General features: G+C 37.3%; 1 protein-coding gene across 1 annotated transcript in view; it reads left to right on the top strand.

Moving 5' to 3' along the window:
- Window positions 1-19,077, top strand: part of TARS3 (threonyl-tRNA synthetase 3) — a 65,892-nt gene that overhangs the window by 38,223 nt on the left and 8,592 nt on the right. Inside the window, exons 12-15 of the mRNA XM_023651556.2 lie at window positions 796-958; window positions 10,472-10,609; window positions 12,596-12,673; window positions 12,758-12,858. Coding sequence (XP_023507324.1) covers window positions 796-958; window positions 10,472-10,609; window positions 12,596-12,673; window positions 12,758-12,858 — 480 coding nt within the window. The remainder of the gene's footprint in view (window positions 1-795; window positions 959-10,471; window positions 10,610-12,595; window positions 12,674-12,757; window positions 12,859-19,077) is intronic.

Genomic DNA, 19,077 nt, shown 5'->3' with positions numbered 1-19,077 from the left:
AACAGAAGGTGGAGGCTAACCTAGTGCTTTGCATTCTCTAAAACAGTTGTGTTAACAACCTCTTAACTTAGTTTCCCATTAGGTGTCATTTGAGGCTGTAGCCTGTGATTTCAACTATAATGATAAGAAAGCCTGAATGAAAGTAGAGAATGTAATTTTGTGTCTTCATGCCTCAGAATAAGGAAGCAGGACCACAGTGGCTCAGTGCTGATGGGCTATGGGAGCCAGGAGTGCTTTCTGCAGAAGAGGTCTTTCATTCAACAGAGAATATTAGTTAATGCTTACAATGCCTTGTGCTAGAAATACAGAGGTGATTAAGACACAGTCCATTTCATCATGGAGCTCAAGAGAGGAGTGGGGCAGGAACAGATATATAGGTAGTCAGTTATAAAAAAGTAAGACTAGTGTCAAGATAGTGGCATGTTCCAGGTATTCTTGGACCTAAGGGAAGACTACCCTAGCCCTGTCTAGGGAAGCGTCCAGGAGGACTTGACTTAAGAAGTAGCCTTTGAAATGAATTGTAAACAGTAAGTGGAAATTCACTTGGTGAATGAGAATCAGGAACAGCATTTCTGGAAGAGATAATAGACAGAGTTCTTTCTCAGATCACTACAGTGCTGTAAGTTCAAGGTTCAATAATTCATAGGTGAAGAAATTTTTTTTAAACTGGTGATCTAAGAACCAGAACAAAGTGTTTACAAATCTTGAGACTTAATTGAAATTTACTAATATTTAGATAATTACTTAATTTTCTCTATGCTGAGTAAAAGTTATGTGTTACTGCATCTTTTCTAGTCTAATGTTTGCCCATCGTCCACGATCTTGGAGGGAAATGCCTATTAGATTTGCTGATTTTGGAGTTCTTCATAGAAATGAACTGTCGGGAACTTTAAGTGGCTTGACCCGAGTTAGACGCTTCCAGCAGGATGATGCTCACATCTTCTGCACAGTGGAGCAGGTATGATACAGGGTGAAGCGTGGTCAGCACAAATTCAGTGTGTTGCCTTGGACACATCTCTTGTCTTTCAGAGTCACTGTGAAATAAGATGTCTGGTCTAGTCTCTAAGGTCTCATTCAGCTCTAACATTTTGTGATTCTCTCTAATTTGGGTCATAGATCAGTAATCTCTTGACATGAAATTTATTATTTTTTTCTTTTAAGTTTCCTCCAATTATAATAATTTAAATATGTTAAGTGGAATGTTTTAAGGGATTTGTTAGAATTTTGGATGTTTTTGTTTTTCACTATTGCCTAGAAGTTAAAGTTTACTTTTTCAAGTTTTCATGTTAATTCAAATTCAAATTGTCATGCAAAGGGCCACTATCAAACTGTTTGACCTAATTGACATTTATAGAATACTCCCAACAGTAGTAGCAGAGTACACATTCTTTGAAAGTGCACACAGAACATTTACCAAGATAGACCATATTCTGGGTCATAAAATGTCTCAATAAATTTAAAGGGATTTGATTCATACAAAGTATGTTCTCTGACCACAATGGAATTAAAGTAGGTGTCAATAACAAAAAGCTATCTAGAAAATTCCCAAACATTTGGAAGTTAAACAACACACTTGCTGAATAACCCATGTGTCAAAGAAGAAACAAAAGGAAATTAGAAAATATTATATAACAAATGAAATGAAAAGGAAACACAACACATCAAAATTTGTGAGTTGCCATTAAAATGGCACTTAGGTGGAACATTTATAGCACTAAATTGGAAAAGAAAGATGGTTTCAAATCAGTAACCTCAGCTTCCAATTAATAAACTAGAAAAAGAAGAGCAAATTACATCAGAAGTAAGCAGAAGAAAGAAAATAATAGAGCAGAAATCAATGAAATAGAAAAAAGAAAAACAATACAAAATATCAGTAAAAACCAAGGCTGGTTCTCTGAGAACATCAATAAAACTCATAGACCTTTAGTCAGACTGATTAGAGAAAAAAGAGAAGACATGAATTAAAAATATTAGGAACAGGAGAAGTGACATTACTACAGATTCTGTAGATATTAAAAAGATAATAAGGCACCATTATAAACAACTTTATGCCAGTAAATTTGACAGCTTAGATGAAATGGGCAAATTTTTTGAAAGACACAAACTACCAAACTTCATTCAAGAAGAAATAGATAACCTGAGTAGCCCTATGTTTATTAAAGAAATTGAATTGGCAGTTAACAACCTTCCCACAAAGAAAACTCCAGGCCCAGATGGAGTCACTGGCGAATTCTACCAAACATTTAAAAAAGAAGTAATACCAATTCTGCACATTCCTGCTAAGAATTAACAAGGACCCCTATCCTCACCCCTATCCTGTAGTGTCAATGGAGACCATGTGGGAGCCTGGAGTTCCACTCTCACCTGGCAGTCACAAGGTGCCTCTCCCACTTCCTGCTTGAGTAGCGTCAGAGGAGATCCAGTGGAGACACAAGACTTTTACCACCACCCCACAGTAAAGAGGCCATGCACCCTATGTGGTCAGTAAAGGCCATGTGAGGAGCAGTAACAAGATACTCCTACCTCTCCCAGCCAAAGCATTATCAGGGGAATCCTAGTGGGGAGCCAGAACTCCCATTGACACCCAGCAGTAATGAGGAACCCTTGCCTCCATCACGGGTCCCCAGTGGGAAACCTAGGCATCAACTCCAAGCTTTCAGTAACCAGGCAGTATTGTCCTCTCTCTATTGGAGCAGAGTCAGTGGATGATAGCTAAAACAGAAAGTTTAAATAAAATCCAAAGTCTTATAGCATAATGCCCAAAATGTCCAGATTTCAGAAATCAAAAATCATTTATCTTTTCAAGAACTAGGAAAATCTCAACTAGAATGAAAAAGGACAATCTAGAACTCTAATGTGGAGGTGACAGGGATATTAGAATTATCTGACTAAAATTTTAAAGAAGGCATCATAAAAATGACTTTAGCAGTTACAAACACACTTGAAACAAATGAAAAAATAGCCTCAGCAAAGAAATAGGAAATCTCAGGAAAGAAACAGAAGACATAAAGAAGAAGCAAATGGAAATTTAAGAACTGAAATAAAATGCTCAGTGGATGGATTCATGAGCAGAATGGAGGAGACAGAGAAAAGAATCAGTGAACTTGAAGGTAACAATAGAAATGACCTAGTTTGAAAAACAGAAAGAAAAGAGACTGAAAGAAGAATGAACAGAATCTCAGAGACCAGTGGAACTATAACAGAATATCTAATATTCATGTCACCAGAGTTATGGAAGAAGAGGAAAATAAGGGTGGAGGTGAAAAAGTACTCAAAGACTTAATGGCTGAAAACTTGCCAGATTTGGCAAAAGACATAAACATACAGATTCAAGAAACTGAGAAAACTCCAACCAGGATAAATAAAAAAAAATCCACACTAAGACACATCATGATGAAATTTCTGAAACTAAAGACAAAGAGAAAAACTTGAAAGCAGTGAGAGAAATGACACATTACCTTTAAGAAAAAAAATTTGAATGACAGCAGATTTCTCATCAAAAACTAGGGAGGCCAGAAGGAAGTGGCACATTTTTCAAATGCCGAAAGAACTGTTGACTCAGAATTCTCTATCCAGAAAAACTACCCTTCAAGGATGAAGGGAAAATCAAGACATTGGACTTACCTTAAAAGAATGGCTGTGGGAATTCCTTTAAGCAGAAAGGAAATGACAGAAGGAATCTTCAAACATTAGAAAGGAAGATAGAACAATTGTAAAAGTAAAATGGGTAAATATAGTACATTTTCCTCTTCCTTTTGAGTTTTCTGAATTTTGTTTAGTAGTGGAATCAAAAATTATATTACTGATATGGTTCTAAACATATGTAGAGAAAATATTTAAGAAAATTATACTATAAATGGAGGAGAGTAAAGGGAAGTAATTTCTGCACTTGTACTAGTAAAATGATGACATCAGTGTACTGTGGTAAGTTATGTAATACCTAGGAAAAACACTAAAAAAAGCCATACACAGAGATACACTAAAGAAAAAAAAAGAGAAGTCAAAGAGAAATTCTAAAAAAATGTTAAATTAACCCATAGAAAGGCAGGAAAAAGAAAATAGAGGAATGCATAACAAGAGAGTACAAGAAGTAAATAATAACAAGAAAAAAGGGAAACTTAAGTCCTAACATATTATATTAAATGTAAATGGTGTAAATAAACCAGTTAAAAGATAGTGATTGGCAGAGTGATTAAAAAATATGTCGCAACTATGTGCTGTCTACCAGAAACATACTTCAGGTATAACATAATAGGTTGAAAGTAAAAGGATGGAGAAAAAGATATTATGAAAACATTAATCAAAAGAAAGCAAGAGCTGCTATATTCATATCAGATAAAGTAGACTTCAGAGAAAATTACCAAAGACTGAGAGGGATATTACATAATGATGAGAGTTAATCCATCATGGAGATATAGCAATCCTAACTGTATAAAAGCCGTACAACAGAGCTGCAAAATATTTGAATCCACGAAATATTATAATCCACAATTATAGAACTGAAAAGAGAAATAAACAGAATCAACAGAATCTCATTTGTCATTTATAAAGCACTCCACCCAATAACAGCAAAATACACATTCTGTTCAAATGCATGCAAAACATATATACCAACATGGACCATATCCTGGGCCATAAAACAAACCTTAACCAAATTTTAAAAAATTAAAATCATACAAATTGTTTTTTTCTGACCACAGTGGAATTAAACTAGAAATCAATAAAAGAAAGATAACAGCAAAGTATCTGAACACTTGGAAACTGAAAACACACTTCTAAATTATCTGTGGGTTCAAGAGGAAATCTCAAGAGAAATGAAAAAAATACATTGACCAGAGTGAAAATGAAAATACAACATATAAAAATTTATGCTACAGAGCAAAAGCAGTACTAAAAGGTAACTATATAGCATTAAATGTGTATATTATAAAAGAGGAAAAGTCCCAAATCAGTAATCTAAGCTCCCTCCTCAAGATCTAGAAAAAAGAAGGGACAAGTCCAAAACAATAAGAAGGAAGGAAACAATAAAGATTGCAGCAGAAATCAATGAAATTGAAAACAGAAAAACAATAGAAAAAATGAATGAGACAAAAAACTGGCTTTTTGAAAAGGTTAATAAACCTTTGAAAAGGTTAATAAAATTTACAAATGTCTATCAAGACTGACAAAGAAAAATATTGAGAAGACACAAATTACCAATATCAGGAATTAATAGAAGATATCACTACAGACCCTGAAAAAATAAAAAGCATAATAAGGGAATATAGTAAACAACTCTACACACATTAAAAATTTAACAACTTATATGAAATGGACTAATTCCTTGAAAAGCACAGACTACTGTAGGTCACCCAACAGGAAATAGATCATTTGAAGAACACTATCACTATAAAGGAAATTGAATTGTAATTTTAAAATCTCCAAAGAAGAGATGTCCAGGTTCAAATGGTTTCACTGGAGAATTCTATCAGACATTTAAAGAATTAACACTAATTCTATATAGTCTACTCTGAAAACAGAAGAGGAAGGAATACTTCCTAGTTCATTTTATGAAGCTAGTATTACCTGATACCAGAACTAGACAAAGATAGAACAAAAAAAGAAAACTACAGACCAGTATCTCACAGAAATACAGATGCAAAAAACCTTAACAGAATATTATCAAATAGAATTCAACAATATATAAAAAGAATTATCCATCATTAGCGATGTAGGTTTAGCCTTCAGGAATGCAAGGCTGATTCAGTATTCAAAAATCTGCTAGTGTAATCCACCATATTAACAGGTTAAAGAAGAAAAATCACATGATGATATCAGTTGATGCAGAAAAATAATTTGACAAAATTCAACACTCATTCATAATAAAAACAGTTGGAAAACTATAGAGGCGAACTTCCTCAACTTGAGAAAGAGCATCTACAAAAGAGCCAGAGATAACATTGTACTTAATGGTGAAATACTGAATGCTTTCCCCCTAAATTGGGAACAAGGCAAGGGTGTCTGCTCCTGTCCCTCTTATTCAACATAGTACTGGAAGTTCTAACCAGTGCAAAAAGGCAAGAAAAGGAAATAAAAGGCATACAGATTAGAAAAGAAGGATTAAACTATTCCTATTAAAAATGACATGATTGTCTACATAGAAAATCTCAAGAAATAAACCTGCTAAAACTAATAAGTGAGTTCCACAAGGTCTCAGAACATAAGGTCTGCCTGTGAATATCAACTGTATTTCCTTATACTAGCAATAATCATGTGAATGCTGAAATTAAAACTACAATGTCATTTGTAATCACTCAAGAAAGAAACATTTAAGGGAAATCTAACAAAATATACCAAAGTCTTGTATGCTAAAAGCTTCAAAATGCTGAGGAAAGAAATCAAAGAAGTTCAAAATAAACAGACATTCTGTGTTCACAGATTGGAAGACTCTGTGTAGTAAAGATGTCATTTCTCCCTAGATTGACATAGAGGTTTAATGCAGTTTCTGGTCAAAATCCCAGCAAAAATTTTTTTGTAGATGTAGACAAGATTATTCCAAAATTTTCATGGGAAAGCAAAGACTAGAATAGTTTTTGAAAAGGAATAGTAAGTGGTAGAAGCAGTCTACTTCATTTCAAGACTTACACAGCTACAATAGTCAAGACTGTGTGAGTTTGGCAGAGGAGTAGAAACATAGACCAGTGGAACAGAATGGAGAATCCAGAAATAGGCTCACACAGTATAGCAAAGTTATTTTTGACAAAGGTGCAAAAACAATTCAATGGAGGAAGGATAGCCTTTCAATAAATGGTGCTGGAGCAATTGGAAATCCATGGGCCAAAAAATAAAAAACTTCAACCTACACTTCAAACCTATATAAAAATTAACTAAAAATGGATTGTGGATATGATGGACACAAATATGTGGACACAAAAATTAACATTTTGTATGTCAGTTTGACTAGGCCATGGGGTGTCCAGATAATTGGTTACACATTATTCTGGGTGTGTCTATAAGGGTGTTTCTATGAGATTAACTTATAATTGATAGTTTTATAATCTCTGTGAGATTGACGCTTGAATCCATAGACTGCATAAAGCGGATTATCCTCCCTAATGTGGTGGGCTTCATCCAGCCCACTGAAGGCCTGAATGAAAAGGCCTGAGTGTCTTCGCGCTGGAACAGCAGTCTTCTCCTGCTGCGGCCTTGGGCTGGAGCTCACACCCCTGGCTTTCCTGGCTCCCCTGCTTGCTGGGGGCAGATCTTGGGATTTAGCCTCCATTACCACGTGAGCCAATTCCTTGTAATAAATCTCTTTACACACACACGTAGGTTCTGTTTCTCTGCAGAACTGAGACTAATACAGTGGACTTAAATATAAGATGTAAAACTTATGAAACTGTAAAAAAACAACATACAAGACAATGTTTAGGGTCTAATGCTAGACAAATAGTTCTTAGACTTGACATCAAAAGCACAATCCTAAAAGGAAAAATTGATAAATTGGACTTCATAAATCTTAAAACCTTTGCTCTTTGAAAGACTCTATTAAAAGGATGAAAGATAAGCTACAGACTGGAAGAAAATATTTGCAAACTATATATCTGAGAAAGAACTAGTATCTAAAATATATAAAGAATTCTCAACACTCAACAATAATAAAAAATACATTTCGAAAATGGACAAAAAACATGAGCAGACATTTTCCAAAGAAGGTATATAGATGGCAAATAAGCATATAAAAAGAGTTAATATCATTATCTATTAGGGAAGTACTGTATACCTGTCAGAATGACTAAAAAAATAATGACACCACCAAATGCTGGCAAGTATGTGGAGAAACTGCTATCATTCATCATTGCTGTTGGGTACAGCAGTGATGCAGCCACACTGGAAAACAGTTTGGCAGTTTCTTAAACTAAACATGCAACTACTGTATGACCCAGCAGTTGCACTCCTACGCATTTATCCCAGAGATATGAAAAGTTATCTTCACACAAAAATATGTACATGAGTGTTCATAGCAGCTTTATTACTAATAGCCAAAACCTGCAAGCAATCCAGATGTCCTTCAAAGGGAGAATTGTTAAACTGTGGTACATCCATATCATGCAATAATACTCCACAATAAAAAGTAGCAAACTGTTGATACCCAAAACAACTGGGATGAATCTTCAGAGAATTATGCTGCATGAAAAAAAGTCAACCCCAAAAGTTTATGTATGTTGATTCTATTCCATTCCATTCTTGAAATGACAAAAACGTAGAAATGGAGAACAGATTAGTGGTTTCCAGGAGGGGTGAGGATGAGAAAGAAGTAGGTGTGGCTATAAAATGGCCACATGAGGTCTCCTTGTGGTGATGGAATTGTTCTGTGTCTTGTATCTTTGTTGATATCCTGGTCATGATAATGTACTGTGGTTTTGTACGATGGTGTTATTGGGGGAAACTGAGTAAACTGTAGAAGGATCACCATATTATTGGTTACAACTGCATGTGAATCTCAAAATAAAAAGTTTAACTTCAAAAAATGGCAAAAAGATTTGAACATTCACTTTACCTAGAAGATAGACAGATGGCAAATAAGCACATGAATAAGGTATTCAAGATCATCAGTCACTAAGGAAATGAAAATTAAAACCGTAATGAGCTACCACTCTATGCCTGTTAGAATGGTTAAAATTAAAAAGTCTGACTATAATAAATGTTGAGAATGTGGAGGAAGTGGTCATGGGAATGTAAAATGATACCATCACTTTGAAAAACAGTTTCTTAAAAAGTTAGACACACATCTACAATATGACCAAGCCATCTTACTCCTTCCCCACCCCCAAAAAAGGGCACAGGTCCATACGAAGAAAAAGAAAGCACATGTCCGTACAAAAACTTGTACACAAATCTTCATAGCAGCTCTATTTAAAACACCCAAAATATAGAAACAACCCTAATGCCCAATAGTAGGCGAATGTATAAAGGAGCTGGGGTATATCCATCCAATGCAAAACTACTCAGCAATAAGAAAGAATGATTTATTGATACATACAACAGCATGGGTGTGTCTTGAAATAATTATACTGAGTGAAAAAAGCCAGACCAAAAAGAGGATGATTCCACTGATAAAAATTCTAGAAAATTCAAACTAATCCATGGTGACAGAACACAGATCCTTGCTTGTCTGCTCTCTCTCCTAAAAGTCTCTCTTTTTGCTGACCCCATCCGGTTTGCATTTAATTGTGCTGTCCTTTCCCCCTCTCAGAGATGCCCTCTCTCAGCCTCACAGCCCCCAGCTCTGCTCTTCTCACTCTGCACTTTCTCTAGCTTCAGTTACGCTCTGAGCTCAGCCCCCAGTCTCACCTGCATCTCAGCCCTCCCTCCTGAGCTCCAGACCTCAATCCTGCAGGGCCTGGTGGACGTGGCTGCATGGCCATCGCAAGCACCCTCACATTTGCCAAGTCCGAAATCGACCCCTCTTCTACCCCCCCCCCCCAACACTGCTTCCTCCTACTTTTGGGGATGCACCAACATCCTCTCTGCCACCCAGGCCAGGAACCCAGGTGTCCTTACTTTTCACTCCTCATGTCCAGTTTATCACAAGCCCTATTGATCACTCTCCTTAAATATATTATTCAGTCCTGAATTCCCAGCACTCAGCACAGTGCTTAGTACGTGGGGCAGTTACTATCTGCTAATGAATGACAGGATTGATATCCTGCAAATGCATCAAATTTCCTACATTCCAGGTGCTTCTCTCTGTTTCATCTCGCTCCTGAATGACTCCACCAGCTTCCTAATGGGCCTCTCTTCTAGTCTTGCCAATCTATTTCCCATACTTCAAAAGAACAAAGCGGAGGGTGTTAGTCCCCTACTAGAAAACTCTTCAGTGGTTTTCCATTGCTCTCAGGCTAAAAGGTGCAGACATTACCCTGGCTTTGAAAGCACTTAATTTTCTCTGCCCCTTGCCTGCCTCTAGCCTCATCACCTACCACCCTCCCCTCTGTGCCCCTCTTCCCCATCACATACAGCTGAGTCCCATGGCAGCTCCCTCTGGCTCCCCACCTTAGCCTGCTCCTCTGTCCTCTGGGCCTTCACCCTCAGTATTCCCTCTGCTCAGAGAGCTCCTGCCCTCTCTTTCCACAGAGAACTCTTAACTTACCCTCTGGCTGCAGGTTGGCCATCACTTCCTCTGGACAGCTGCCCTTCCCCTTCCCTGCGGCACTGCTCACGGTGAGGTGCCCCTGCCTGCTTCTTGGTCCAACCCCTGCACTCGACGGGAGCCTCTGGCAGCCTGCACATGCCTGGCATTTGGTGGGCATTCAGTGAATACTTGAGTAAGGAATGGATGAACAACCAAAACAGTGTCATTGACTGAACTCTGTAGTAACAACATGCTTTATTTCTATCTGACATGGAGAATTCTCTTTATTTTAAAAAATGCCATAAATGTATTTAAGTTAGTGTTCTTTTAAAAATATTTCATTTGCTCTAATTTCAGATTGAAGAAGAAATAAAGGGGTGTTTGCAGTTTTTGCAATCTGTTTACTCAACATTTGGCTTCTCCTTTCAATTAAATTTGTCAACAAGACCAGAAAACTTCTTAGGAGAGATTGGGCTCTGGGATGAAGCTGAGAAGGTATGGAGAAGCTAGGTGCTCGCCTTTCATTTTTGTGAATATGGAAATCGCTGAGGGACTGCGATTATCTTGCATGAGGATGCAATGCTTTGCAATAGAAATTTTAAATTGGAGGTTCCCGGATAAAGAGGGCAATTGCAGAATCTAGTTATCCAGTTTTCTCCGAAACAGTGATAATAATAATATCTTCCATTTGTTTCACACTTCAAATTTATATCAGGTTTTTGTTTATACTCTCTTAGTGCCAGTCACTAATAACCATTTTCATAGGTTTTTGAAAAAATCCTCTCGCTCCATCTTCAGCAGCTCTGGTCTGGCCTCTACCACTGCAACCAATGTAAAGCCATCAGCTCCTTAACCCCAATCCGAGTCTCTCCCTTGTCCCACTTTTCCAGAGTTGCCATGAGTCATTAAGATCCCTAAGAACATTACAACCCCACACTCACACAATTTCAAGCAAAGTAACGTGTCCAGAGCCCAGCACATACCACAGTGTAGACCTCCAGTGCTACTGGGAGCCAGTGACTTGGTTTACCTGGGGAAGGAGACAGACAGCAGCGGAGAAAAGGAGATCTTGATTTCTCTTTCACCAGGGTGCCAGGCAGGCCACACCAGTGTCCACAGACGTGTCCTGTGAGGTGCAGCGGCTCAGGCTCCCCTTACACGTGCACTTCTCCCATACCTTGCATAAACCAAAAGCTTTCTTAGCCTTGGCCGCTTGTTTTGGGCCTTCCTATCCCTGTGTCATCAGAGGCCCGGTGAGGCACAGTGACCTCTGCTTTATGCTCTTCCTCAAAACCTGGCCTTTTTTGGCTTTTTAATTCCCTGAGACGCCCAAAATTCTTTCCATCACTTAGTTACCTGCTGTACCAGAGTCTCATTTTCTCTGTGAACATATACCAGTGTATTTCCTCCTTTCAGAAACAGAGGAAGGGGGAGGGTAGCCTCCTAGCTTGTGAAGTGCTCTATGGTGGTGGCCTTCTCTGGTCCTAAGTAGAAGGGAAGTTGCTTCAGTAGGATTAGGCCCAGGAGGGAGCCTCCTGGGATCTTAGCCAAGACCAGTTCCTGACCCACTCTGACTGTGATCATGGAAAAGCTTAAAAAAATCCCAAGAGTCAGCTTTCTTAATAACTCTATATTTGGCCCCAAAAGACCACCACTGCTTTGACTTCACTGTCAGGTACTTCACTCCCAAATGTCAGTCCCCCTCATGGGCACCAATATATTGAGGAGATGACAGGAGTTTGGGTGGCATTTTGACAGTATTCTGGGCAAGGACTTGGGAGCGCCCCAAAGCTTCCCAAAGAAGCTTTATTCACAGGGAATAGCCAAAGACTCAAAGAACCCTTTTATTAACATTTATATATATTCACCTTCAGTGCTGAGCATCTTTACCTCAAGCTAACTGGAAAGAATTTATGTGGTTAGTCTAAAGACCAAAGTGGGCCTCCTGCTCCCACACCCCTATAAATCATCAAGGACAGCCCTACTCCCCAGCTCCATGTACAGAGGTAGAGGAAAAGCAGGAGAGAGGTGGCAAGGCCTGCCCTGCCCCTGGTCTTCTTACCCAGCTAAACACAGAGTAGATGAGGGAGAAAGGTCAAAGCTTTCACGCCTTTTAATCTGTGGAGCCCCCACCTACAAGGAGCTGGTAAGTGCATAGGGGTGAGGGGGTTTGCCTTGGCAGGAGTGCCAAAAGCATCCCTTTCTAATGCTTACCTGGAATTCACTGGAACGATTTAGTAAGTTATCTTTTTTCCCCCAATTAAAATGTGTATGTTTCTTGAGAGCAAGTAACATCTTAATGATCTTTTTGTAGTCCTTGCTCAGTAGTTTATTGAATGCGACAGATACTCAATAAATATATGTTGAACTAAAATAGAATGTAATTAAGATTTATAACAACAATTTTTGAACTATATGAGAGAAAAGATAAAATGTACAATAAGTAGAAGTCTTAAATGTTCTCTTCTTTAAAAAAAATAGCAACTACAGAATAGCTTGATGGAATTTGGAAAACCATGGAAGATGAACCCAGGAGATGGAGCATTTTATGGCCCTAAAGTATGTAGACTATATGTTTCAAAAAGAATAAAATTTAAAAGAAAAATAAAAACTGTCTCTAAACAAACATCATTTAATTTACAGATTGATATAAAAATCAAGGATGCTATTGGCAGATACCATCAATGTGCTACAATTCAGCTGGACTTCCAACTACCTATTAGATTTAATCTTACGTATGTTAGGTGAGTGATTGAATGTGACGGAATATGTAGTACTAATATCCTGATTATTTGTCATTCGAGCATTAGCAATACAAAAACAAACATTAGTGAATGTTTAGTTTATGTGCAATGTACTCAACATATGTTTATGTGCTTATAATCTAGTTGGAGAGCAACTTGAATTTTCTCAGGACATGGTCTAGTGGGGGCAGGAAGATAAATAAGCATAAGATTAGAGATATGAACAAAGTACCATGAAAATGTGATCCAAATTGCCAACTCTCCCTGAGGTGGAGGGGGACAACTTCATAAAGAGCTGACATTGGATCTATGTCTTGAGGATGAGGTATTTGCCAGGGAAAGCAGAGGAAAAAAGGCAATTTCATCACTGCAAACCAAAAAATCTTCTTAACACGCAGTAAAGTTGACTTTGTGTGTATGTGTGTGTACAGTTCCATGAGTTTTACCATCCGTGTAGAATGGTGTGACTACCACCACAATTATGTTTCCCTCGTGCCAGTAAACTCCTATGCTGCTCCTTTGCAGTTACACTCTCCTCCCACCCCTAGCTCCTGGCAACCACTTATATGTTCTCCATCTCTGCAGTTTTGCCTTCCTCAGAATGTCATATACATGGAATCATACTGTAACCTTTTGAGAGTGGCTTATTATATCAAGGTGCGTGGTACCAATATGACTTATAACCCATGATGTTAACCTCAATCACTTGGTTAAATTAACGTTTGCTGGGTTTCCCCACTGTAGAGTTACTGTTATTCCCCTTTCGTAATCTGTTCTTTGGAACCAAGTCATTAAGTTTAACAAAAATTCAAGCTTACACTTAAGCTTCACCTCCTGGAGAGGGGAGTATCTACACTTATTATTTGGAATTCTTCTGTAAGGAAGATTTGCTGCTTCTTCATTTGTTTATCTATCCCATCATTTATTTATATCAGTAGAGACTTGTGAATATTCATCTTACATTTTGGGTTATAATAAAATAGTACATTTTAAAGTTCTCTTGCTCAAATTGTGCCAGCCTTTGGCAGTGGGCACTCTTTTGTGTTGGCTCTTGTTCCCTTTGACGTACCCCATCCTTTTCCCTTTTTCCTTTTTTTTTAAGCACTTCTTTGCTCACTGGCACTACAAGATGCTGCCAGCTCATCTTGTATTTTCTCTGACATGACTTGTGAATCAGCCATTTTTCCAATGAAAAATGGAAATCTTAGAACTGAAAAATGCAATAAATACAATATTGGAGAATGATATTTAGAAATGAAGATCTAGATGCTGGTAAGACCATTTACTTTTAATGTGATTATTGATATGTTTAGATTTAGGCCTGCCATTTTGTTATTTGTTTGTTCTTTATCTTGCATTCCTCTATTTCCCTTATCCTATTTTCTTTTTATTATTTGAATATATTTTAGTATTACACTTAAATTTAGCTATTGAGTTTTTGACTATATCCCTTTGTATAGTTTTTTAGTGGTTGCTCTTGGAATTACAGTATATATACTTTCTTTTTTACAGTCTACTTAGAATTAATATTTTATGACTTCAGATGAAACGTAGAAACCTTACTACCACGTAAGGCGCCTCCACCCTCCCTCTTTCGTGTTATAGTTGTCATACATACTACATTTTACATACAATGAAAACCTCACCGAGCAATATTACAATTTTTGCTTTCCGCCATTGTACATGTTTTAAGGAGCTTAGGAGGAGAATATTTTGTTATATTTACGCAGATACTTACAATTTCTATTACTCTTCCTTCATTCTTGATGTTCCAAGTTTCTCTCTGGTATCATTTCTCTTACATCTGAAGTGTTTCCTTTAACAATTCATTTAAAGCAGGTCTGCTTGTGATGAATTGTCTTAGTTTTCCTTCATCTGAGAATGTCTTCATTTCACCTTCATTCCTGAAGGATATTTTCTTTGAGTATAGAACTCTGGGTTGAAAATTACTTGCTTTCAGCACTTTGAAAATATAGTTCTGTGTCCTTCTGGCCTCCATGGTTTCTGATGAGAAATCTGCAGTAATTTGAGTTATTTTTCCCTATATGTTATATTTCATTTTTCTCTTATTGCTTTCAGTATTGTTTTCTTTGTCTTAATTTTCAGCAGTTTGATTATGATGTGTCTGAGTGAGGATTTATTTGAGTTTATCTTTTTTAGAGTTTGCTAAACTTCTTGAATCTGTAAGTTTATATCTCTTGCCAAAATTAGTTTTCAGCCATTGTTTTTTTTATATTTTTTCGGTACAATTTCTCATCTCCTATTCGGACCCAGATGACATGAATATTAGGCCTTTTGTTATTGTTCCACAGTTTCCTGAGGCTCTGTTTATGTTTTCTTCAGTTTTTCTTCTATATATGTATATTTCAGATTGGATACTTTGTATTCATGTGTCTTTAAGTTCACTGACTCTTTTTCAAGTTCACTGACTCTTTTCTATCATCTCCTTTGCTGTTGTGTTCGTCCAGTGCATTGTTTATTTCCATCATTGTATTTTTTAGTTCTGCAATTTCTTTTCTTTATACCTTTTATTTCTTTGCTAAGACTTTTATCTTTCCAGTCATTTCAAGTGTGTTCACCTTTACTTGTTAGCGCATAGGTATGGTAGCTGCGTTATAGTCTTTGATAATTTCATCATCTGTGTCATCTTGCTGTTGGAATCTGTTGTCTTTTCTCTCATAAATTGAGATTTTCCTGGTGATTAATATGCAGAGTAGTTTTGTATTGCAGCCCAGACATTTTTAATATTATGTTTTGAGATGCTGGGTCTTGTTTAAGTCCTAAGGAGATTGTTGATTTTTTTTTAATAGTCAGTCTGCCTGGTTAGGCTCAGGCTGTAATTTCCAACCCCTCTTCTGTGGTTCCCATGACAGTTCCATTCCAAAGCCATAACGGTAATATTCAGAGCTGTTCTCTGTGTGTGGCACCCAGTGGCCAAGTTCCATAGTTCAGTTCTCAAGCCTTCTGTATGCTGTTTAGAGTCAGATCTATCCATGTGCAATTCAGAAGTGAGGCCAGGTGAGTTGATACGCTACTTTATGGGATAGCTCTTTTGTGCCCCCTACTCTCTGTGATTTCCCTGATACTTTTTGGTTCCCTGAATTCTCTTTTTACAGTCCTGTGGCCAGAAAGCTGGGGCTTTAGCTTCCCCACTCTGCCATGTTCTATTTCATGACTATATCCCTGTCAGAGACAAAGCATCAGAAGGCCAGAGATAGAGAGAGAAAGCCACAGAGATTCACCCCATGTACTTGGGATCATAGCCTTTCAGGTCAGAGAGAAGATCCCATTCCTCAGAGTTTTAGGTGCCTGTTTAGTCTTCATGCCACTGTGGGAATGCCTGGGAGCTGGGGAGAAGAGAACAGCAAAAATGGGGAAAAAACAGCCAGGATTTCCCACACCCTCACGCTTTCTGAAACTCAGGAGTTATTTTTCTGGCTCTTGGCCAGAAAGTGAGGATTTCTCTTGATGCTTTTTCTGTCTGCATCTGGTGGGTACTTCTTGGTGGGCTGTCTTTGAGTCCAGGCCACACAATACTGGAAGACAAAATTACAGGAGACTAACTGCTGGTTTGGTGGTACTTCACGTTCTGGGCTTCTTTGGCAATCTACCTGTCACGATTCACTCTTCAGAGTCTTCAGGTAGCTGCTCCTTACCTTCTCTCCAGGACCTCTGTTTGCATTCAGTGAGAGAGCTAGAGTAGAGTATGTTTACTTCATTTTGCCTGAAACTAACTTCTTTTTAAAGACCATTCCCCTGATGTGAATTACACAAAATCACAACAACATTCCTGTAAACTCTCCTCTTCTCACCATGTCCAATTTAGATGTAGTGTTGATAAGATAATGTGTTGAGTTCTTTTTCACTCAACATTATTAATAAAGGCAAAAGAGGAAAACTTATTGGCATGTTTTAAATCCAGTAATTTTTAATGGAATATTTTCATAATAAGATTCTTAGAATAAATGAACAACTACCATTTTCCCAGAATGTGTGATTTTATGGATTAATCTCAATTTATGTCCAAGCAACAGAAGTCTTATTTTATTTTGGATTCTCCACCTTCTGTTTTGATTACGAGTTATAGAGCTACACTAAGAGTTAGGCCTGGGAGAAGTTAAACAGCTGAAGGAATAGGTGAAGTGTTTCATACAGAGTTACACCAAGACCTGAGAATAATAAAAATGCTCAGAGAATAAAGGAGAACACGCAGACCTTTCAAAAATAAATTTGGGCCCTTTGGGAAAGATGGTGTCTAAAGTTCATATTTGCAAAACCATCTTTCTCCAAAACCTACTAAAATGAACAAAAAGAATGAGAGGTGGGGGACCTTCTGCTAAAATAACCCAACTTGTTCAATGAAATTTGAACACTACTGACCATGCAAGGAGGGTGTGGAGGAGAAGCAGATCAGCCAAGCCATCAATCCATCTATCCTAGGTTTTGTGTGGAAAATGGAGAGTAGGGGAGCAAAAGGGGCAGCACTGGTCTGTAGACCAGGTAAGAGATGATGACAGAACAAAGTGGTAGTAATAGAGATGAAAGAAGTGGAGATAGTTGGGGTATATTTTGGAGGTAGAACTGATGTGATCTATTCATGGCTTAGGTATGAGGGGAGCATCAAGGTCATTACCATGATCAAGTAGGGTTTTTTCCTAAGAAAGCAATAATGGTTAAGATTAAGAAATATATTATTGTCATTCATTACATTCAGCAGTGCTGAAAGGCATTGAATAAAATTTGACATTCATCCCTGTGAGATTAACAGAAAGTATTTTGCTTATTATGATAGAGAATATTTATTGGAAAACAACGATGACATCTCAACTTAGTTGAGAATAAGGTGAATATGCCTCCTATTTCTACTGTTACTTAAAATTGTTTTGGGAGTACAAATATTTGAAATAAAGAGATAAAATTATCATTATTCGTAGATGTTAAGATGTCTAGAAATGCAACAGAATCAAATGGAGGAAAATCAAAACTAATATAGAGTTAAGTAAAGTAGCTAGCAATAAGGTTAAAATGGAAAAAATCAATTTGCTTTCATACATATTAGCAATAATCTCCTAGGAATTGCAATGGAAAAAACATTTTAGAAGCAACAACAACAAAATGCAAAATATCTAGGAATAAACTTAATAATAAATATATAATATTTATATGAAGTATACACCATAAAATTTTATCACAGGCCATAAAAAAAGAATTGTTTAAATGAAGATTCATGCTACACTCTTGGAATGGGAAGAATCAATATTATGAAGATTTAATTCTCTCCAAATTTATCTATAAATCTAATGTAATTCCAACTAAATCCACTGGGATTATTGGGGGGGGGGCAAATTTCATGTTAATTCTAATGTTTATCTGAAAGTATAGATGCGTTGGCATAGTTTAGGTCACTTTTTGCCCTTCTTAAGGCTTCCCTGTCCTTAATTCTTTTAAAATAAATGATAGGACAGAAATTCCTGGTACCCATGTGCTTGTGGAAGGATCATCCTACTTCTCTTTCATTCCCTACACAGAAGAAACATATGTAACATTCAGGAATATACCATGCTGGTTTCAGTTCCTGGCGTGAATTATTTGTTCATATATCAGAGAAGGACTGGACTCAGCCAGCTACCCCCACTCCAAAGCTTTCTGTGGGATCTAGACAGAGGCTTTGGCCTGCAGCCAGTCTGTAATGACTCTTAGAAATGACTAGCAATGACGATATCCAGTTATAACTCATTTGAAGTGAGTTTAATGAATGGGTCTCTCTCTTTCTGTTTGTTTGCTGTGTGTGTGTGTTTTAGTAGTAGCTAACCTTTAGTAGCTGGTAGAATTTTTAGATAAAATTTTCTCAGAAGAACTTTGTAAGTGTCACATGTTACATTTATTGCAATAATGTGAAATTTATGTCTTAAGTGTGCACAGATCTTGGGGTGACTTACTTCATTACAATTAATAGTCATAATTTGCTTTTTCCAACTTTTTCTGAAAGGTAGGAGAGAATCAGTAAATGTAAGGTGCATTTCATGAAGATTTCAGGTCTGTAAAGGGAATTTGACCAGTGAACTTTTGGAACAAACATCAGAAACATTTTGAAGAATGAGGTTTACAATATGGGTGGTGGATAGTGTCAGGAATGAGATGCATTTGGATCAAACAAGATCGGCTGTGAGTTGATGTTGGCGAAGCTGGGAGAGGGTTATTTCGGAGTTCATTATACTA

The sequence above is a fragment of the Equus caballus genome, chromosome 1 (assembly GCF_041296265.1).
Source record: "Equus caballus isolate H_3958 breed thoroughbred chromosome 1, TB-T2T, whole genome shotgun sequence".
Taxonomy (NCBI): domain Eukaryota; kingdom Metazoa; phylum Chordata; class Mammalia; order Perissodactyla; family Equidae; genus Equus; species Equus caballus.
Note: the sequence above shows the minus strand (reverse complement) of the source record. Positions and strands in the feature narration are given on the sequence as shown.